Here is a 24,012-nt window from a genome sequence, read left to right on the forward strand (position 1 = left end):
TGATGCATTTCTATTATTTTATCAACATGTGAAATACTTTGGGAAAACGTGCCAATCCACTTAAACCAAATTTTTGACAATGTGGCCCAGGATATTGTCTTGAAACAAGCGAATGTGAGTCCAGTGGTAACCGTAATTTACTGACTTCCCAGCCTTAATTCAATATTCGCTATCTCAAATAAGTTTAAAAAAATATTTTAAACTCATGCTTGTAGAAATTTTTCTGTGTTGCAATATTTTGATGAAAATATGTGTCACAATTTCTGCAAGCATACATGTATCTGGAAAAGTACAAGAGCTACATTGGAAAAACATATATACCACTGGAGCCTAAAACATGGTGTTTATTATTCAAATATTGAAGGATAAAACGAAAAATGAGCATAGCGGTGTGTGTGTGTGTGTGTGTGCGCGCGCGCGCGCGCGCGCGCGCGCGCGCGGTATAAAACCATATGGGCGAGCATATGCTTCATTTATGATAGGGAAAAACTGTACTTGGTAAAATAACTGCATATGTGGCTAGTGAGTGCCATATTTCCTGCCCCAAATCGGCAAATAATTGCCGTAGATGAAGCCGGAAAAAGGCGGGATTATAATTATATCCCACACTTAGATTAAAAACTGTATTTAAAAAATTAACTTGAAGGAAGACGCTTATAGACCCTTTCATTTAAGACCGTATTCAAGTTGTCGCCCTTGGATGACGTCATTGGGGGATACAGTGGACAATGCCGATACGATTAAGTCTGGGATGTACGATGTGTCCCAGATTAAGTACAATAATAGAGGGATATAAAGATCTTAATCCTTTCTTTAATTGCCAAAATTTTGTGTAATTGAATAAGATATTACATAAAAAGGATGGTGAAATGAATAAATAAGAATGTTAACTATAATAAGGTTAACGATTTGTTTTAATAGTAGACTATATTGCTGGGCAACTGATCATGATTACCATGTTCGTTCAGGTAGTTTCGAAAAAAGGCTGCGTAATAATTAAGGTGACAACAGACACTTTCCGTGGTACTCACATAAATGTCATTTAAACCAACTTATTTTAGTAATAATTATTATTTATTTAATCTTTGTGCATTAAATGTCGTTGATCATCATAAAAAATAACATATTTGAAAAAAATGCCTTTGTAAATGATTGATTTTTAATAAAAATCATAAAATTTTAAATCGTCATATCAAAGTCAATTTTTATTTTTTTGTCATCAAACTTTTGGAAAATAAACATACTTATAATATCTGGGGAACCGTGTCTCAAATTTTTTCTATCTTTTCTCAAAAAAATATTACGTAACGTCAAACATTTTATACGACTTTTTTCACCATACATATTACGTAATTAAAGATAATTAAGTCGCTGATTGAGCAAACAAAAATCCCTGACAATGTTCCCTCCGTAAATAAATTCCCTTTCATGTGCTTTAAACCGCATGTTAATTGCTTGATTATTAAAAAAGTTATGCCGATTCAAAGTTAGTCCGACCCGCATCAAACGAAGTGTCATAAATCGGCTGTTCTCTCTCGGACCCCTACGTTTCACGCTAAATAATTGCATAATACACAAATATCGCACCAGAGAGGGTCACAAGTTGCGGTAACATACTCTAACAACATTTTATGACCCAGTGTCATCTGACCAATTAAAAATTTGCTGATTAATATCAGTTTATAACAGAAATTTCTTCAAATCTTAACGTGATTTACTTTTCGTCTGGTATCGGTCTCACATGTCACGTGACTTTCGGTAAAATTTGAGGCACTCGGTGGGGGGGTATTGGAACGTATTTGCGCACCGTTAGCGGGGTATTTAATTGTTTCACGTTTGAAGATTATTATTATTATCATCAGCATTATTATTATATTATACCAGTGTCACTCTGTCTGTGTATTCGTGTATGAATTTCCGTTAAAATATAAATTAAAATAACAAAAAACTTAGCTTCTGACGGTCTTTTAAAGTCCATGGTAGATGTACAAATTAGAACGGGATATTATATATTTTTTCCTCCAAATTGATTTAAATGCTTGACATATTTTAATAGAAATAAAAGGTATCACTCGATAATTATGATCTGATCTTCTTGACATCTATTATCATGAAAATCATTTACGCACGGCATAGAGATCTAGTTTCTACTGGGGTATACAATAATTCCATACTTTGTCCCAGGTTTATTAGTACTGTGTTCGATTTACTGGCGAACAATTTATTCAAAGCATACACTGATAATATATATCAATATTTTTTTTATTGATTCATAGAGAAATAATCATCCTTAAACAATCTAAAATGGTTTAGAAATTTGTCAGGGACACCGTACCGCAAGTCATATAGGCGTTCACATAAAAAGTTGTCTGTTTTTGTTGTTGTTTTACTTGACATTGTTAGAAAACGAGGTTGAATGTTAAGCAAGCCATTGAATCCGTTCAAAAGTCCATAAACTCAATGTAATATCTATCAGATTAACGGGACAGACAAATTATTTTCACACATTATGGATATTTTAGCAACCATATTTTTAAACAACCCCGTGGTCGTGCGATTTGCCGCTATGCTTAATTGTTTATGTTTTATCGATATGTTACGTACATTGGCCGACAATTTCTTATTTTATAAAAAATGCTAAATAAAAGGTAGACGATATTCATAAAAGATGTACGGTATTTGTACGATACATGAATTACGAGTAGTATGGACCAGTATGGACCGGTAATTCACGGATATATGGAACTACCGATTTCCCTCATTGATGCCTCAACAGGGGGGGGCGGAGCGTTATCGATAATTGACAGGTTACGCGAATAGCAGATAAAAATGGTACAGGTACCGTTTAAAAACGTTTAAAAACACATTTTTTGGACTAACTGCTTCCAAAATTAAATCACGAATGTGTTCAGAAATGGTTGATAAATCTACTAAGCAAAAAATCTCATTTTAGGTTTTTTCAGTGATAATTGACTCCGTTGTCACCTTAATTGCAAGATACTGGTTTATTAAAAATCATTTTGATTTAAGCATTACTTAGACGAAGACAAACAACAATATAAATCTATGTAATTTCAAAAAAAATGTAAAGGCATAAAAAGTAAAAATTCTTTTGAATGTACATGACTGTATACTAGCTATTTGTGTCGGCAAAAAATGCACTCTCAAAAAAAATAAAGTAATATTTTCAACTTGAAACATTTTAATTTATACTCTGCTTATCAAATATTTAAAAAAATCACAAAAAAAACAACAAAAAAAAAAACAAGTTGTGAAACACGTTCGCAGAAATTCGTTAATTTTATTAACTGAATTATAATTTTACGTATTTTTGACTGTGCCAGTTGGTAGGACTCTTGATCGAGTATCAAATCAGTAAGGCATGACCAATAAAGTCCCTAGGATGATCCATAACAAAATTTGGATCATAAATAGTTTGACAACTAACAAAAGTGACGTAATCTGATGTAATATTATAACTCTAAAAAATGCACCCAGGTGATTTATGATATCACAGCCAAGTGCCGCTTGTATATACAACATATGCACCCTGTTAATTAATATGTTACGGCCCAGTGGCGCTTATACACACACATCTATTTATCTATGAAATAAGTTACTGGGAAAAGGTCTTTATTTTTATAGCCATAAGAATAGATTTTTAATATCTATCGTCTGTTGCGAATCTAAAATAATAAAAGTCAATGCCTCATGGTTTTCGTTCTTTCCGGAATAATCATAAAATTAGATCTATATCCTTCACTGGTTCTTTGAAATATTTTTATACGGCATAATGAAAAAGAATCAGTAAGTATTGACATAATGCATTCTGTTATTGTTCTATTAAAGCTTGAAAAACAATCATTAAAAGATGGGGCAATCTTATTTTCATGTTTGTCACAAACGCCGGAATTTTCTAAATGACAGAAATAACACAGAAAAGTAGAAAATGGCCATTTAAATTTAAAATAGGCAATTTCAGTGTGTATGGGTGTTTATAAAATATTAAAATTTGATTTAGTTACTAGCTTTTTATCCTGAGAAAATTTAGATCTAATATAAATATATTCACTTTGAAATTTCGCTGTTTCACTCCGTTCCCAATCTTTGTTGTTTTTTTTTTTCTATTGTCTTGATATTGAATTTATGTATGCATGCGTTAATTTTTACATGTTATAATCATAATTGAACGGTCAGTATTTACGCATTTAACTTTTCAATAAGCTAACATTCTATGCGGCCTGCATAGTTTTAGCCAAACTCCTCACAGCGGTTACGTCACGCTTTGCTACTTTTACTGTACATATCAGGGGAAGTAACCGCTGCGAGGAGTTTGAGTTTTACCCCATTTACGTCACATCCGGTAAGGAAAGTAACTCTTCCCTGACTGTTATCGCTTAGGGGGCAGGGGACCTAAAAATGAAAAAAATTGTATTTCAGTGTGACCAGAAACACAATTCCAAATATTTCAAAATCTGTTTCACATGCAGATAACCAGTTGCACAGCATTATTCAATGATATATGACATACATTGAAGAAAATAATAGTTTGCATGCATTGCTCCTTCAAAAAATGACTGACAGCAATTTATATTTACCCCCACCCAGCCAAAATCACACCTAAAATATACCAATATGGGCAATCTTCATGAAGGTGCAGCATACTCAAGAATCCGCCCGATTCCTTTAAAAATATCAGTAACACGCAGTGCAAGCTATGGCATTTTCAGAAATGACAAATAAAGTGTCTGTCATACGTTTAGATTTTTCACAAAATTTATCTGAAATTTCTTACTTGTTTGGCGCCAACTGTCAAAGCTTGATTTTTAACTTTTTCACCTCCATTCGGAGAGTCAGAAATACATACAAAGCTACCAAAATGCTTAGTTTCGGGTAAAAACCCAAAAATACTCCTCATTTCCTACACACAAACAAGAAAGAATTACAATGACAGAGAAATATCAGAAGTTATCAGTACCTTCAAAACACCATGTCTGAGTTATTAAAAAATTTGACCGGGGCCATCATTCGAATATGTCCCCTGCCCCCTTAAATGAAAGGGTCTATACGCGTACGAGCATAGCGGTAACCCAATGTTACCGTAAATATATGTCACGTGATCAATCACCCTGAGCCAAACTTGTAACACAGAGTGATATGTCATCATTTTGTTGAGGAAAAAAGTGACAACTATGCATACACGTTTTACTATTTTATTCAAGTTAAAGGGAGGCTATAGAAGTTTGTTCATATATAATATTAGTTGTTTCCCTTTAACGCCTCTATTGTACTTGTAATGCTATTTTTTTGTTGCGCGTTTATGATAAATTTATACATGATATATAACCTACACATTCTCTGACCATAAAATATTTAAATCTAGTTCATAATGGTGAAAATAACTTGCATTTGAAAATATAAGCATGCAAATTTCTTTCTTGATTAAGGGATATTCCGCGGATTTCAACATTTTCGGGATTCCATATTCATTCCGGAAACGACCAGAGAATCAGAAAATCTTTTTCGAGGGATGAATATCATTTACAGAAATGAGAACACATTTTGAATCTGTTTTCAATATTTCCAAAGTTCACAATGACTCAAATGACAAAATAAATAAGACAAAACACTTTCAAGGAAGACGTTTCCAAAGTTGTATGATGTTTCTACAAGTCGTCAATTTTATACATAAGCTATTTCCGTGGTCTCTGTAAACACTGATGAACGCGAGGATTTCGTGCTATTCTGATCCATCGTATTTTCATGACATGCTCTTCCGTTCTCAGTCACTTCATTTTCTGTTTCAGTTTGTCCGTTCACTTTAGAGTCAGAACTTAAACTTTTAGTAGTTGCCTCTTGTTGTTGTTCATTGTCTTCTTTCTCGCGGATAAGTTCTTTAAGGCTTTTATTTTCAAGCATGAGAATTTCGATCCTGTCGGTAAGTTCACTATGTTGCCTTTTCAAAACGGAGTCCTTCCTTTCAAGTTTAAGCAGTCGGATTTCCTCGGTCATCTTCGCCTGTTTGTCTTCCAAATCTGTTCATGAAAAAGGATAATTGAAAACTTATAATCTATCAAATAACTATCTGCTACTTAAAAAATAACAAGAAACATGACAATGCCATGAAACCAGGTTTTCAAAAATAGCCACTTCAAGCAGAGACCGCACACTCAGAATGTTTGAGCCAAATCCATCAATTAGCACGGAATGTAAAAATGACACGTGCCCAATTCCCCAAATATTTAATATGGTGTAAGAATAAGAAATCATTATAAAAGTCACAGAGAAAATGATAATATAATGGTATGAGTAAACTGATAAGCCAAGTCTGTTTCCAAATTATACTTATCAACCACAAACCATTTTACAATTTTACAGTGAATTTAACCAAGAGCAATCTCAAGCAAGGTCTTCACATAAACCTGCTATATACCAAGTTTGATAACGTCTCTTTCCTATCTTCAGTAATTGACTTTTTTGTATTTTTAATAATAGTGACATTAACCTTGACCCTAGGATGTCAAAATACAGTCTCAAAGGAGGTCTCCACGCAAGCTTGCTTTATCCCTAATTTAATAAAAACATGTCATTATTGTCTGGGAACCATTTTCAGACAGTTGATGGCGGGGGTCAACCTTGGCCCAATCCCAACTACATATTTAAGAAACATTCAAACTTTTTGACTCGGGGTATACTCCAAAATACAACAACACGCATGTCTGGTGTGTAACACTTTCACGATTCTGATTAAAGTGATGGAACCTGCAAAATGGAAGTTTATCAAGTGAATTAAAGAAATTCTGCAGGTTAAGGGTTAAGCAATAAAGCAACACCTTTTATTGTTTTCTCTGATTCATCTAGGCGCTTTTGTGTGACAGCTCTTTCAGCTTCAGTATGTTCCTGCAACTCTTGGGCTTCGACAAGCATGTATTCCAGTTGAATTATGCGCATGCTCAGTGACTCCACTGTCTGATTCATGTCCGTCTGTAACACCGTTCAAGTAATGATAAAATTATGAAAGAACATATACTACAGAATGACGCTACCAATGGTAAATAGTTTACTTCAAAATTCACTACAATCATTATAACATGGATGTTATCTCAAAACAAGTAGGAAATCATTTTTCAATAAGACAATAAGTATATGCCTATTGACCTTTAGACGTACACTTTACAATATATGATGAAATATTTAACAACCAAGAAATTCTCAAGAAAATAAATATGTATTTCAGCAACACACCATATCTTGCTTTAGATGTGACTTATAATCCTCCAGTTCTCCCATTCGTAACTCTACACTCATTTGTCGTCTGCTGAGCCGCCATTTTTCCCGCTTCAACGTGTCAGTGAGGTCTCGTGCAGTTTCGAGGTTCTCTTTCAGTTTTTCATATAAACTTCCTTCTCCTTTTGACGCTTCTCCATTCTGCAGTAAACTTCATATTTAGATACAAAATTCTTATTTAATTCATTCTTGACATAATAATTTGGTTTAGCAACGTCATTACAAAAAAGTGACGCTGTATTTTCTTTAGAACGTTTTGTTTCTCAACAGGAACGTACATGTATCCATCTGATCTGAATAAGATGTAGCTTAAATTTAAAAAAACATATCAGACGCTAAAATTTTGATGACAAACGCAGCAGTACCACTAATAGCACCCCAGGGCAAAGTGAAACAATTAAAAAAAGCACGAAAAATACGTGCGCACACTTATGAACAAAATTAGTTGTATCATAAAAATTTGGACAAAGTGTGATCCCTCGGAAGCATTAATCACAATAAAAATTAAATGAATATTGCAGAATCGGTCTAAGTGAGTCTATATACATGAGGGCTTGGAAAGAAAGATACACGAGGGATAATGAAAAAGTGCAACATCCCTCACGACCCCAAGCACCGGCTTGAGTGGTACCCAATTTTCAACACTTACATGAAAAAGTGCTGGAATCGATCCCGAAGGACCAGAAAAATATATCAACACTGAAGTGAAGTACGGGGAAAATTAAAAAATATTTTTACCTGAACATGTCTTTCATCTATATGTTTAAGACAAACGGACAAATTATCTAAGCTGTCCACAAGTTCCTCGGCCGTGTCGACCAAAGCTATCGACTTCTTGTGGCTGAAAACTGGGTTGATATCCAAGGTCCTTCTTGCCATTTTAACACTTTCACACTATTTCTATAGATTCTGTAGCGTTTCCCCCCTATTAAAACACGTTCCTTTGTTTAATTATGCTTCACTTCAATACTTTTTAATACTTTTTTTCCCTTTCTTAGATAAATATTCACCGTTAAAAAACGTTAACGTAGAGAACTGCGCTTAAATTCCTTCAACACTTTTTTTTAAAAGTCTAAAGTCGTTATCACTCATTAAAACCAACACTTGTAAATAACATTCAGTATGCTAATTATATATAAAACTGGAATTCAACGCGTAAACTTTTTATTCGAACAATGTACTATATGTATATTAAAGACATAATTAATCCATCAAATTTGTCATTTGTAAGAGTAATTATAAAATATGTCACGTCCGTCCTGTGCTCGATTGTTGTTTTAACCCACTTCGATGATTTCTTGTTCGATTACCTGAGGATACACCTACAAGACGGTGTTACAGGAGTGTCATCAATGCAACCCAATCTGTCAGCTGTCACAAAATAATATATAGCATTGTTAGAATAACACAATAAAGATCATTTAATATGCAAATTATATTACCTTTATCACTAAGAATACCTTTAAGAATAAAACATTTCTGACGAACATCATTAACAAAATTAGTCCGTGTAATTGTACTTGTATCAACGTTCTTTTTGAGCTCCTGTAACTCTAAGTTTCAGGAAATGTATATTTACTTGCTGACTTTTCTGTTCATATATTTCAGCGCTCATATCTTACTTAACCAATCAATTATGATAAAGTTATGCTCCCATGGGCCTAGTTTTACCTCCAAGATTTCTTCATGTACATATCACGTGGTCAAGAGATGAGTCTATACCCTCAAATGTCTACAGGAATTTAAACTTGCCACGTGGCTAGTCGATGAGTCTGCACTAAGAAAAAGTTGCAATGAAAAACTCGTTTCACTAGACAATGTATTTTTATGGTACCTCAAAGATGCTTTATAAATGCATATGTCAATTATTACCTTTTTATGTGAGACACATATCCAAAGGATAGTCTCTTAAAAATTATAGCATGTTACATCAATTTTATATGAACTTAGTTATATCCATTTAATGGTTTAATAATTAATTTGTATACATACATTATATAGTAACAAATATAACGATATCATCGCTCATGTTTAGTTGTTTTTTTTTTTTGCCTCATATAAAAAGAAAAGATCAAACGGAACATTATTACCATATTATGTGCAGTCAGGTACGGTATATGTTTTATTATAATTAATATTTTATCGTCGTACTATGGTTAACCTTACTATCAAAATGAGTCAGTCAAACTTACAACGTTTATTTATGATACTCCACTGTAAGAGAATAAAGAAATCGTGAATGTAACTTTTTATTTCTTGATTTTTATATTTTCATTTTTTTTGTTACTTTTTTTTAATAGAAAAAAAAAAATCTTTCTTGTTGTTGTTGTTGCTGTTTGCAAAAATATTTGTCATTTATTGATTTTTCAAGTTTAAGGTTTATTTTTTACATTTACACGGGCAAAGTCATCATCAGGAGATCATGGGATAAAGCATGACAAGGTGTAGAAACTTTAGTCAAAATAAACCAACCCATCTTTCTTCAACCAAAAAATAATTAAATAAAATTATAGAATACAAATTAGGCAACACAAATTTTCGGTCTGGAATCATTATTTCATTTGCATAAAAATCAATATACTTTATAAATATCTGAAAAAGTGATCCCTTGGTAGTATTAAATTCGCATAATTACATGAAAATTGCAGACACGGTTTGATTAAGCCTGTACATAAAGAATAATGAAAAAGTGCAACATCCCTCACGCCCCTCTAGCACCTGTTAGAGTGGTACTCAATTTTCAAATCAATGATCCCGAGCTCCAATATAGTAGCAAGTTTTATATTGATTTTGTATTGTAAATGTTACTTGATGATGTAAGATTAGATTTAAGGTAACAGATGCATGTGAGATTATTCTTCACTTGAGTAGTCTGAACAAGAGGCTTAATAACAGTTTATGGCATTGACATTTTTAAAGCTCACCTACCAGAGTGTAAAGATACGGCTGAACAGCATGATATGCCGACATACCTTTTTTCTAGTTTAAACATATTCATTTAGCTCGGTGGTGAAACAAGTTCGTGTAACTTATATTTATCACTTTCAAGTCCGCTTCCTGGAACTAACCAGTACTGGTGTCATTATGAGAAATCATGGTCGTAACCCAAGTAGGGCTCGAACCCATAAGCCACTGCTCCCCTTTTTATTCAACAGTAGACTTACCTTTAATAAAATTCCTGTAAATAAAGATATTTTAACATAGACTGTAGTAGCTACTCGTATAAGTACTTAATATAGACATTATTGCTTTACAAGCTAAGAATCTGTCCTGTCTGCACTACTTTGCAGCCATGACCAGGGTCTTAAATGTTTGCAACTGACAATGTATTATTTAATGGTAAAAACATTTTATTAGTTTACATTAATTATATTGCAGAAATGCATCTTTATGAATATATTGAGACATGAGAATGAACCTTAAAATGGCAACAACAGGGGAGGTAATGCAAAACATATTTGGGACTGGGCTAACAATATATCATTTTCCCCATGTTTTGTAAGTTACTTTTGAGAAGTTTGTTAATATATATATATATATATAACATACATTAAAATAACTGTCCTTTTAATTAATTTCGAGAATGTTTAATGGGATCACGGACTTTAATTGACAATTAAAGTCCGTGATGGGATGCAGCTATTTGAAGTTCAACACTTTAAATCATAGATATTTGCTGTATAATGTAGTTCATCTCCAATCATCTCTGCAATAGCATTAAGGTGGGTGAAAATTAACCAGCAATGATTTCTTGTATATTACAATCATTTGGACCATAAAATTTAGGCTTAAGTTAATTGATACATTGAAATATGAAATGTGTTGGAATTTATTGTTTTTTAATGGTGTTGAAGTAGAAACTTATCTGATATTCAGAAATAATAGGTTTTCTTTGAAAAACTTGATTTTAATGACTAAGAATACCTTAGAATTCAGTACATGTACATGTGTATATCATTTTCAGAAATAGAACATCCTCAATTATAATAAAATAATAATAACTCTCGATTTTAGTAATACTCATAATTAAATTGCAATGAATAATCATTAATAACTAAATATTTGATTGTAATAAAATAGTTATAATCCTTTATACTAGTAAATACATGTATATCTTAAATTATAATTGATAATCTTTAATTATCTTAAAATATCATAACCTATACATTATTGTACTAGAATCAACAATGCAAGAACACTGATATAGATCTATTTGCAACATGCTAACAGAAATATATGTTGATTTTTATTGGGCGGAGAAGCAGTTGTCAACATGACATCATTTGCATTTGTTGACCTCACATCTGACTTTATAATTATGGCATACATTTTGAAAGTGGTTGGTAAAAGAAATACTGTGGTGAAATACGGTATTGAAATGCTTATTAGAGTTAATATGCTCGACTGATCTAATAATCCTCAATTAAAAAATAATGAATAATCCTGAATTATATTGAATAAACCTAAATTATAATGAATAATCCTAACCTATATTGAATAATCCTCAATTTATTTTATAAACCTAATAATTCTGAATTACAATGTATATTGATTTATTCACGAACAAATATAAATTATGATTAATTTACTTACATATTTCTTATGATAGATATCCTCCACAAGCAATCAATAGATGACTTCAAAAAAAGTGATTAATTAACTTAATATATTTGATCATCCTGTAACGGTAGCTTTAAAATTTGTAAATTTGTATTGGTCACTGTGAATTCACGTATAAAAAGTATTTTTCCTTCATTTATAACTCATAGAATAAATAATATGACCATAACAGTCACTGTCAAATACGAAGAAAGAATTACCTTCAAATACAAGTCTGGAAAAAAACTTGAAGAAATCCTCCTTTTTAAATCTAATTATCTGCAGTCACTTAGTGTCAAATATCATTAAACTTCTTTCAATGTAGAACTATTTAACTACTTGCTACATTTGGCCATGTATACAACCTAATTATCCTGTTAAACTGTCAATTTTATACTACTACTAGTCACTGAACTTTATTGTTTGAATAATACATTTGTACAAGTCAGTGTAAAATGATACTTTTTTCTAGTACTAATCTTACCCACATTTACAAGGTCAACTGAAGTAGGGTCTTCCTAAAAAAAATATTTAAAAAATGTGTGTGTGTGCATGTGTGTGTGTTTTCTTTTTATATAACTGTTTAAAGCAAAACTCTATTTTTCCCCATTTATTAAAGAAATAGAGATGAAAAAGTTAAAGTGATAATCCATATCAAACTTTAAGTGATATTTTAGATATTGCCTTTTTACTTTACTCAAAGTTGAAAAATACTGTGTTTCTCTTATGAAATTATAAAAGAAAAATCAGCATTATCAAAAGTCATTAATAGAAAGAGATTCTTGAAAATCAGCAGTCTAGAAAATCAACATATTAAATTGAAAATAAGCATTCTTAATTGGCATCATAATCTTTAATTTTTCAAGTATTATAATACCAAGTAAAGATAGAAATCATTTTATGCCTTGTTTCAGTTTATTATAATTTTCCATGTGATGAACATTTTGACAATTTTTGCTAAAACGCCCAAACAAAGTGCTTTAATTTTGTTTTAACATGTGTTATAACTTCTGATGAACAATTGTGAACCATTTTCTACCTTTCAAAACTGCAGTCAATGTTATCTGATTTAAACTGAACATTTTAAACCAAATCTTAATTTCCATATAGAGTTAACACCTTACTGGGTCAATTTCTGTTAAAAATATTTTTGTTACCTTATCTAGAGCTAAATTTTAATTCTTAAAAAAAAATAACTTTCGTTCATGGTATAAAGTTCACAGGTGTTTAACACACAGAAATAAAAACAAATGTATTAATCCTGGAGTTCATGAACTAACCAAGTGTTAATAAAGTTTATTTGTTTAAAGCATTAACCATGCTCATTGCTTAATTCAATAGCTTAAGGTTGTTTTTTTTTGTTTTTTTAGAAAAATTGTATCAAAGTGTATTACATGTAACTACAATTTATATATAAATTTATACTATTAAATTGAAGAAACATGAAGAAACATTTTTTCTTCAAATAAACCAATACAATCTTAAAAGATGTTTACTATTTAAAAGGTTTCTTATACTTACATTAAAATGAATACATCCAAGTTAAGAAAATTAAGTGTATCACTATTTAGTAATAAATTTATATTTGTTCACCACAATATTTGTCCATCATTCACTGATTCACACATATAATATACAACTCCATATGACCACAAAAACATGAAGAAAATAAATAAAAACAAACCTGCATTGATGTGTATTACTCCCTCGGGCAGGAACATTTAAATTGTAGAGTTGAACAAGAAAACAATATCCTTATGGTCAAAGGTAAAAGCTGTGCATAAACAGTAAATATCGAATTTCTACATATATGATGGGACATTACTGATAACAAAATGCTGTAAAGTATGTATAAAGATAACGAGGCACTCTTGACCTTGTACATGATGTCATCTATTTCTTTTACTTGGAGAAGTATTCCTTTATAAAGCCATGCCTGTGGAGTGATAAATGCTTATTTTGACAGGTTAAATACCACTAAATGAGAACAGATTTAGCCTTGCACTTAAAATGTAAGCCTTGTGAGTATATGGTGAATAAAATAAATACAAAATTACCTGTACTGTAGATAATGGCAGCCATTCAATATTTCTTTTATTTCTGTAATCCAGCTAAAAATGCTTTTTACTACATAAATTATGTAATAAAGAAACAAACAGTATAGATTTGCTAAATCTTTTTATAGACTTTAAGCTAGACGCCTTAAAATGATAAAAGCAGAACAGATTTTAAATTTCAAAAGTCAAGCTTTGATTAAATGTTTTAAAAGCTAAAGAAATGTTTAAATTGGATGAAGCTCTTCTTAAAATTAATGGTGGAATTTACTGTTTTTATCACCATAATTATTGCTAGCTGCAGTTAGTAAGAGGGTGCAACATATTTCAGGTGATTTGAATACCTCATTTGACTGAAATACAAAAAAATGTAACTTTTAAGTACACAAAAAGTGCTATTTAAAACACTCTCCAAATTTCATAAAAATTTACTATAACTACTGGAGTTGTTCTGCTTTTAGATAACCCTTTGCCTGCTTATTTTTTAAAATGGACTTGTCCAGCTTCCATTTTTGGAACTGTCCATTATCAATTTTTGGGATATCAGGATGATAAAAACATTATTGTTTAAGTAAGCCACCAGCAGTATAGATTCTGGTCAGACTGCATGGATGTCTTCAGGCTGGCCCAGGCTGACCTGACTCTATAATGGTGGCAATAAATTCCATCCACTTTCAGTTCCTGCAGGGTAAGAGTTAATATTTACCCATTTATGAAATAAAAAGCAAATGACAATGATAGTATATGATAGTATATACTAATCTATTTTAGTTCGCTTGTGTAGGAAGCTATATATAAGCTTATTGAAACACTCTCAATACCATTCCTGGAACCAACCAGTACAAAGCAATGAGTGTAAAGTTTCTTGCTCAAGGGCTTGCCCTGATGGGGTTGGAACCCAATAGGGTCAGCAATCCTTAGAATTACTATTCCAACATGTTAACCACTTGGCCACCACTGCCACAAACTGACAAATAATGGCATTTACCTGTGCAGTAAAATCCAAACTTTTCTTTAAAGAAACCAGCAGAATCAAAACTTGTAAAAAACTTGATAAGATCTGCCAGGTACAGTAGAGTTCATTTTATTTATGATTTCAAATTCTTATATTACATGTAAAAATTGATATTTTAATTTTCAATGCTAGGTTATTCATAAACAGTATTTTAATTTAGTGGTTTGAAAAACGGAACGTTGGTAATTAAAATATCAAGAGTTTTGTAACTTTGCCTCAGGTTATAAATTATTAATTACAAGTTTTGCATAATAAAATCCTTTGGGGTTTTTTAATTATTTAAACAGTGGGGCCCTTTTAAAGGGAAATTTAAAATTTGATACACAATTTTTTTAAAAAACAACCAATACAACTTAATGACAGGCTAATTGAGTTTCCCCCTTTTAGAATTTTATTTTGCCACTTAACCATTCAAATTAAATTGAATTAGCCTCTGTTAGTAACATAAATGTGGGTTCAAGTCAGTCTTGTACAAGAAAAAATTGTAAATTTATACTTGTTTACTTTTTATCATTTCCAAACAATTAAACACATATACATGATATCATATATTAGAATATTATGGTTTGAGCCTAAATTTTTATAATACATGCAATTGAATTTCAAGAAAATTGATCCAGAAATAGGTCATGTACTCATATATATGCATGTATGTTTTAAAGCTGCATGCCTCCAGATGAGTCAACATGATTCAAGAAAGTCAAACTTGAGAAAAATGTTCTAAGATGTTAAGAATAGTAAAATGATTCAAGATTCAAGTAATAAATAAAATGTTAGGAGCGATTAATGACTGATTTTGCATTATCTATTAACATAATTCTTTTGCGTGACCAAGACAGTAAGGGCTACTTGTGCATATTTTGACCACTTTTGGTAATGTACATGGTAAGTAAGTGTTGTGTGCTATGTGTAAATTACTTTTCTTGAATTATAATATCACAATATTTTATTTTTTAAATACTTTTTCAAAATTGTCATTAAAATAAACTGATTATGTCAAATCCTATACTGAAGGAAACAAAATAGATTAAACTGTTCACCTTCAAGAAATTTGCAGACTATCCATTGATTTTGTGATTGTATATATGTATGTATGAATGAATGTATTAATGTAATTGACTATGTACTTTGTATACGTCAAAATAAACTTTCTGTTTTGTTCATAAAAATTAGCATGAATATGGAGTGGAGACTTGCTCCTTTAATTATGATACATAGCATTGAAAAGATATTTTGAAATTATTAATATATTTTCTTTTACCATGACTTTAATAATTATTCATATAAGTATTGGCAAAAAAAATGGATAAACTGTTTTAATTGAGATATTTAGCTTATATATTGGCTGCAGTGCCATTTACAAATTCTACAGCATGCCAGTTCTATCTGATCCGGTGGGTGGTAGGGTGAGTAGGGGGGAAGGGTTTTTAAGTGATTGCTTTTGAAAGAAGAAAAAAAAAATCATTTAATTTGAAAAAGATGAGAAATAACTTTCATACCGTATTTGCTACAATTATTCAGCGACTAGGTAATTTGCATTAATTTGTAAAGATATGAATCTTAATATAACCAGTGTTTTGCAATGAGGATATTTGTTTCTTTTGATTAAATAAAGATAATATATAGATCACTGACATGTTAGAATGTTCTCACAAGCATACAAAACAAGTAAAATATAAAAAAACAAGGTAAAATATATTTCATATGATATTCATTCACACAAGTCAATGCAGGTTTGTTTAATATGCTATATATATTTGTGAGTAAATTATACAATGAGTGATATTAGTCATATAACTCACTACTGGAACTCTGTATTTTGTGGGTTAGTTAGATTGAAATAAATAGTGTTGATCACATACTTCAGTGTAAGATTTTGAACAATGTGTCTCAGTACATATATACAGTGAGTGATATTGGTTATATCCCATTCCATTTCACTTCTGAAACTCTGTATTTCAGTGTCTGAGAACATTGAATTTAATTCAAGTCTTTACACTTTCATGTAAGATTTTGAATAGTAATGATATTATATACAGTGAGTGATATAGGTTATATCTAACTCACTCGTGAAACTTTATATTTCATTCAGTACATTTGAATTAAATCAAGTCTTAACACTTTCATGTAAGATTTTGAATAGTTATAATATTATATACAGTGAGTGATATAGGTTATATCTAACTCACTCATTGAGTACATTGAAATTAAATGAAGTCCTAACACTTTCATGCAAAATTTAAATAATGAGTTATAATATTTGTATATACAGTGAGTGATACAGGCTATATTTCATTCACTTGTGAAACTTTATATTTTATTGAGTACTTTAAAATTAAATGAAATTCTATCACTTTTATGCAGGATTTTGAATAATGAGTGAGATACAGTGAGTGAGATAAGTTATATCTAACTCACTTGTGAATTTCATTGATTAGATTAAAATAAATAGTAATAAAACTTTAGTAAACAATTTTGAGCATTGAGAAATAGCTTCTGACTCTTTGTTGGTGTGAAGTGCTTTAACATAGCAAGTATAATGTGCTTATAAGAGTTTAACATTTTAAAACATTTTAATATCAAATAAACTATCACAAATAACAAGACAACCTCGTAATTTTTGGTACTTCAACTAAAATCACTTTAGACTATTATATGATAACATATCTAAACTGATAGATTGAATTACTGGGTAACTAGCTCTTAAAAAAGTAAATTGACCATTTTATTAGCTAAATGGTTTGATAATTTGATCTTATACTGTGGGCATAATCTGATACATGTATGCTAGGTACATGTACATAATTATAATGAAGGTCATTGAAAACACAACTTATACCGGCAGTTTGGTTTTTGTATTTATTTTCAGGTATCAAATTCAGAAAAAAAGTACATTGTACATCATTGTTACATTATTATTATTTTTATTATTTTTTTGTAGTTGTTAATCAATCCACCTATAAAAAATATTTAAAAAAAGAGCATGTATTGAAGGTAAAAAATCTTTAGAGCATTTTGCAATGATTGGATTTAATTAATATGATTATATGAACACGGGTTTTAAACTCTTGCAGGCAGTTTTATCTTTTACCACTCAATAATGTATTTACTATATCATTTACTTGAAAATTATGATTATATTTGTTAATAATCAACTTGACCAAAAGTTTAGTTTTTTAAAGTGGTCTTTAGTTAAATTAACATACATTTAACTTCTGAAATGAACCAGAATCAAAGATCTTGGGTTACCTTGCTTATAAATCATGGTTTCTTGTAGTTCAAGAAAATTTCAAAACAATATTGAATACTTTATAACATTTGATTGTATTGTAACAGTATTTCTTTTATCCACGCAGTCTCACAAAACTCTAATACTACTGGCTACTTAGTTTTAGTATTTTGATATCAAAGTATCCCTCAGGTTTCATACAGACATCCAATGCCAAAATTCAAGGACTTTTTAAGCACTATTTAAGCATATATAAACCACTTACTGTTACCTTAAACAAACATTTCATTGATTTTGATACTAAATTGGATCGTATTTTTTATTTTGTTTCAACTGTTGATTTTTTATCATTTACAAGCATATTTTCAGCAAATTTAAGCACTTTTTAAGCACTTTTCAAGCCAGTAATCAAATTCAAGGACTTTTAAGCACTATTTTACATTTTTAAGCACTTTTTAAGACAGAGACTAAAATTTAAGCACTTTTTACCCTATTAGACAATTAGACCTATGAGTTTAACTGAGGAAAGGGAGATTACTTGTTTAACAGGATAAAAGTGTTAAGTGTCATGACAATGCTCTTAACTGAAGTTTACATTTCAAACTTACTGACAATGGTTAATTGGACCGTTTACAGCTATGGAAAAGGGAGATAATTAGGGAACTTGCGCGAATGATAAATATATTCAGATAAACCTTAGAATTATGTCACAACTTAAGTCTCTCAGAGACTAATCTGAAAATCAAAGACCATTAAATATTACACAAATATAACATTGTCATGTTAAGTTGAAGCCAGTTAGCATATATATTTAAACATCTTTCAGTGTACTTAACTTTGAGGGACTCTTGATTACAAAGAAACCATGAAATAGTGAGAAACCAGAAAAAAAATACACTTCATGCATAAAAATGAAATAAAGTTTCAAATTTCCATGTTTTATAGATCTGTCTTCAACCATTTAATGATCTACACGTGCACTTTGACAAATGTTTTATAACATCATTACATCATATAACTCCAAAATGTCAAGTTGACATAGAAATGAGAGGACATAATTATTTGGAGTTCATCGTCAGTAAATTATTGCTTTAAGATTCTCATGATTAGGCAGGGGTATCATACATTTACACACATATATTTTGCTTTGGTCTCACCGATAATTTTGACAGCTTCGGTATCAACACCAGAGTAAAGCTTCATATCTTACAGCTTGAATAAGAAGCCCCAAGGTAGCTGGATGACGTTCTAAGATAGATGGAACATTGGCCACTGAAAACATTTTCATAATCAGATTATGAAAATGTTTTCAGTGGCCAATGTTCCATTATCTTATGGTAATGTCATAATTTTCTATTAATGTAGATTTAAGATTAAGATTTATTGTCAACTGATATTGCTAATTCTAAGTGGTAAAGAATTAAACATGATTTTAGATTGTAAAAAGGTTTTGATGGTGATAACTATCGAGATGACTCGACATTTTTTTCTCATTTTGCTATGAGGGGCTTTCCTCTTGCACAAGAATAACAATCTGTATGTATCAGCTGCTTAATCAAAATAAAATCTAAATAAACTAATTTAAATTCAAATTTATTTCATCTTAAGTTTTATATTCCCCCAAGATGTAAAACAGACTTCTTTAGGTTTTAAACAATTATAAAATCACCAAGAAATTTGAATAATAAAACCTCAAATATGTTTTTCACATTGGCATAGTGAACATTACTTTATCAATAAACTAATTTACATTTTTAATGTTAATTCAACATCTTAAGCGAAGATAGATTACATTTTTGGCATAGTAAGTCATATTATAATAATATTTATGGGTCGAGGACAAATACTACAGTACGATCCCTAAGACATGTGTTAAGCTACAGTGGTTTCAGCTTATATCAAAAGTGCAAAAGAATAACGTTTTTTTTTTTAATTACTAATAAAGCTGTTAGCGACTGTATAAAATCATCCCCGCACCTATTTTAAAGAACAGTAATTGATGACTATTTTGTAAGAGATTTTTTTCTGTTACCTATGTAATATATGATCCTTAAATAACAAAGACACTTTCAGCTATTAGTTCCTCCAAACAACCGTAAGGATGGATATGAAAACACCGTACAGTTAAAAAAAAAAAAAATTTGTCCACTCATGCTTTATATCCTTTGCATTTCTGTTTTGATTAAAAACTCATAGCATTTATGCCTTGGGAAATATCATAATAGTGGCAGTATGGCTGAGTGCACGTCGGACTAGTAATCTAAGGATTGCTAGCTGTGTGGGTTCAAACCCTGTCAGGGGCAAGCCATTGTTTTCTTGAGCAAAACACTTTACAGTCATTGCTCAGTACTGGTTTATTCCAGGAATGGATTTGAAACTGTGTCTGTAAGCTTATAGCTTCCTACACAAACTGAAATAAATTCTGTATAAACCAAATTTTCATATTACGCAAATGTAATATAATACAAGGAAAAATATTTAAAGCTATTGAAATTGAAACAAAAAAGCAATATATTTATTTTTTATTACCAAGCTCTCATAGTAAAACAAATTGATACATTGTTAACATAAATAAAACTTGCAAGCTAAAATATCAACATTTTTGTACATGGTTACAGTTATGACAGAAGCAATATAATGTGGAGTTAACAATTTACAGATGGATCACTTTAACCTGAATTTGTATAATGGTTTTAGCCTGGCTTTTAATTCGGAACAGTCCATTACATGTTTTAGATATTTTAGGGATATCATTATCAAACTACACAAAGTAAGCCAACAAAAGGCTCTTAGTGATTTTTGTTCATATATTTTACAGATGAATAAAGGTTGTTTCCCTTAGTCCAAAATAGGAATATTTTTCATTAAAATGATATCTTTTCCTGAAATGCCTTGTGAAAATTCTTTACCAGAACCATGACTTAACAGCAGCTAACTTATATCAGCTACCGGTCGTTGATAAACTTAACTGACTGAAAGACAGAAAGCTGTTTTATAGATAGCCTCTGCTATGCCACAGGATGTTTTGAAAATTGAACCAAATGTACTGAATGGTAGAGATTCTGGCCAGACTGTACGGATGTGCAAGCTGTGGGTTCGATCATTTCTAATAGAGCTGTTTATTCATGTCTTTGAAATATTTTTTACATATCTTTACAAAAAATGATGAATAAAAAAGAATGATGTTGTATGCTGTTTTTTTAAGTGTATGTATAATCAAATTACTCCTCTTGTAATAAGTTGTGTAGCAGTAAGAAATATACATGTCATGTCAAAAGTTTTATATCAAATACAACAAAAATTACTTCTCTTTCTACACATCACTAAACAAAATAGGTTGCTATTACCAATTTCATTATTCTGGATATTGCATTATATGTGTAGACCAAATTTCAGCATTTAAACATTAAAACCCTATACATTGAAAATGGATATTGAAAATTATTTCATCAATCCAGTAGGGTAGAGGTAAAATAACAAAAACAATTAATAAATCAAGAAATTAAGGTATATAATGAAGTGATATAACTAAAAGAGAAAAAAAAACCAGAAAAAAACCCAGACAACAAGCATGCAATTCTAAATAATTTACAGTAAAAAAATCTGTCTCAATATTGGTGGCACTGGCAAATTATTTTGTCACCAGAAATCCAATGTAGTAACTATTGGTTGAGTATTAATTACCCTGGAAGACTAGTTTCTTAACTTATACAAAATGCACTTTTATATACAGATATTTGGTTATACATGTATAATATAGAAATCTAATATAATTTCCCTTCAGTTTATATTAATATTATATATAATTAACATTTTAAAATGCTAAATTTGAATTTAACCTTAGCTTTCGACTTTTTAACCTGCTTTACAGCGGCATTAATTACACATACAAATATGTTCAGACAAAACAAGGTAAGTGATGTTATGTCATTGAGCGACGCCCGCCAAAAGTTCGAAAGCAGAGTACAGCAAATTCAAATTAGCATTCTTCATTATATACGGCAAATTAGAGATTTCATCTTTTTTACATTTGATATATATCTATGCATGAATCAGTTGTAACCATGCCCCTCTAACTCCATGGAAAAGCTGGAACTTTTATTTTTATTGCAAACCCCTCCTAAAGACTTCTCACTGTGGAGACAGTCATATGCAATCATGGATAAATAAATTTTAACATAAAGCCTGGTACTGCTATATAAGTGGTAAATCCATTTTGGAGCCAAAACAAAATCACTGCATTGACCAGATTGAGGCAGGGACAGGCAATAGATAAAAACTTGGCACATTTCACCTGCTATGCCCCGACCTTATGTGATGGTGGATGGGCCAGGGTTACAACTGACTGGAACACTAGTCCTGTTACATCAACACTTATCTTAGTTAACAAAGATAGTGATTATTAGATTTGTTTTTCTGTTGTATTTTAATAACCAAAACAAAAATTAAGACAACGGCTTGCTTTATTTCATAAAAGACTTTTTTAAAATTCTTTAATATTATTGTTTATGTCCTCTCTTAAAATGGAATTTATGTAATAAATCTTTATTATTATCATATATCATTTTTCCTAAACAAAATTACTTGAAAATTTCTAAACTTGTCTGGAAACATGCATTTAAAAGCATATAAAAAATTATCTAAATATACATAAACTTTTCAGAAAAACAAACAACTTTACATGCATTCTAGGGCAAAGTGTACACGCTTTCTAATACAAAATCATGAAAATGATTTACTTATTTTTACAGAGAAATCGTCATATAAAATGCAGCTCAAATCAAAAACGCTATATCTACAAAATTTGCATTGATAATTTGCATTGTTCAGTATGCAGTGCATTGAAATTACAGGAACTGGGGTTTACGGGGGTGACCTTTTAACATTTTAAATGGATTGGTCTACAATTTGGGAAATTTTTTCAAAAATATTTTTAAATTTTTGCTTAAAAAAAAATGGAAAAGTATCATTTAGTATTCTTCTAAAAAACATTTCTTTTAAAACAAAAATGTTTAAAAAGAGTTTAAAAGCTTTGTAGGATTTTAAAAATAAAAGAGCCGCGTTTCCCACAAAAACCAAAAATAAGGGTTTTCGACCCGCTGGATCCGACCAGCCCGCGATCCACGGGAGTTGATCAGGGGTTCCCTGCTGTTCGCCCTCAGTTTCTTACTTGTTAATAGGGTTGGGAAAGGGAAAAGGGATGGTCCTTGGGCCTTATGTTGGTTTTTTTGGGTGGCTAAATTTTTTTCGAGAAAAGATTATTATCTGCTATATATCATATCGGACCATATATCTCACACCATATATATCTATTTTGTGATTTGTTGTCATGTTTTGTACTAAATACTATCAACATTATTATTTATCATATTGCAAACCATCCAATATGGACCAATTCACTTTAAGAGAGGGGAAAATGAGAACCATGATACAAAACAATAGTAGGAAGAATGAAATACATAATCTTATATTAAAAGCATAGGATATATTAACCTGTAACCTGCTGAATTTTTGTAATGCATTAGCCCAGCTTTTAATTAGGAACATTCCATTTGAAGTTTTAAGTGATTTGAATATCAAAATACAAACATGGAGCTTCTGACAGTATAGACCCTAGTCAGACTGCATGGGTAGTCTCACCTAGCTAAATACTGGCAGCAAAGCCTAATCACTCTTGTTACCAGCAGGTTAAGGGTTAGGAAAAGGAAAATGGGGGTGCGGGGCAAAGTGAGAAAAAAAGGGGCTTGATGAAATGGATAAAAGCTTTGGGATGCAAAAAAGTGATAAACAAACATACAAATACCGGTACAAATCTAATAATAGCTTAC

General features: G+C 30.8%; 1 protein-coding gene across 2 annotated transcripts; it reads right to left on the reverse strand.

The window, feature by feature from the left end:
* Positions 1-5,556: 5,556 nt before the first annotated feature.
* LOC132746512 (major antigen-like) lies at positions 5,557-13,882 on the reverse strand. 2 transcript variants are annotated; one of them, XM_060735694.1, is made up of 5 exons: positions 13,571-13,882; positions 8,026-8,658; positions 7,246-7,428; positions 6,834-6,984; positions 5,557-6,035 (listed from the first exon to the last, which is right to left on the reverse strand). In XM_060735694.1, the coding sequence occupies exons 2-5, from the start codon at positions 8,164-8,166 to the stop codon at positions 5,683-5,685; spliced, it is 828 nt and encodes a 275-aa protein (XP_060591677.1). In that variant the 5' UTR covers positions 8,167-8,658; positions 13,571-13,882; the 3' UTR covers positions 5,557-5,682. The 2 variants fall into 2 exon arrangements, with proteins under 2 accessions (XP_060591677.1, XP_060591678.1); XM_060735695.1 differs by lacking the exon at positions 13,571-13,882 and adding an exon at positions 12,108-12,129.
* Positions 13,883-24,012: the final 10,130 nt, after the last annotated feature.

This window comes from Ruditapes philippinarum, unplaced genomic scaffold (genome assembly GCF_026571515.1).
Source record: "Ruditapes philippinarum isolate M1 unplaced genomic scaffold, ASM2657151v2 ctg733_1_1_1_1, whole genome shotgun sequence".
Taxonomy (NCBI): Eukaryota; Metazoa; Mollusca; class Bivalvia; order Venerida; family Veneridae; genus Ruditapes; species Ruditapes philippinarum.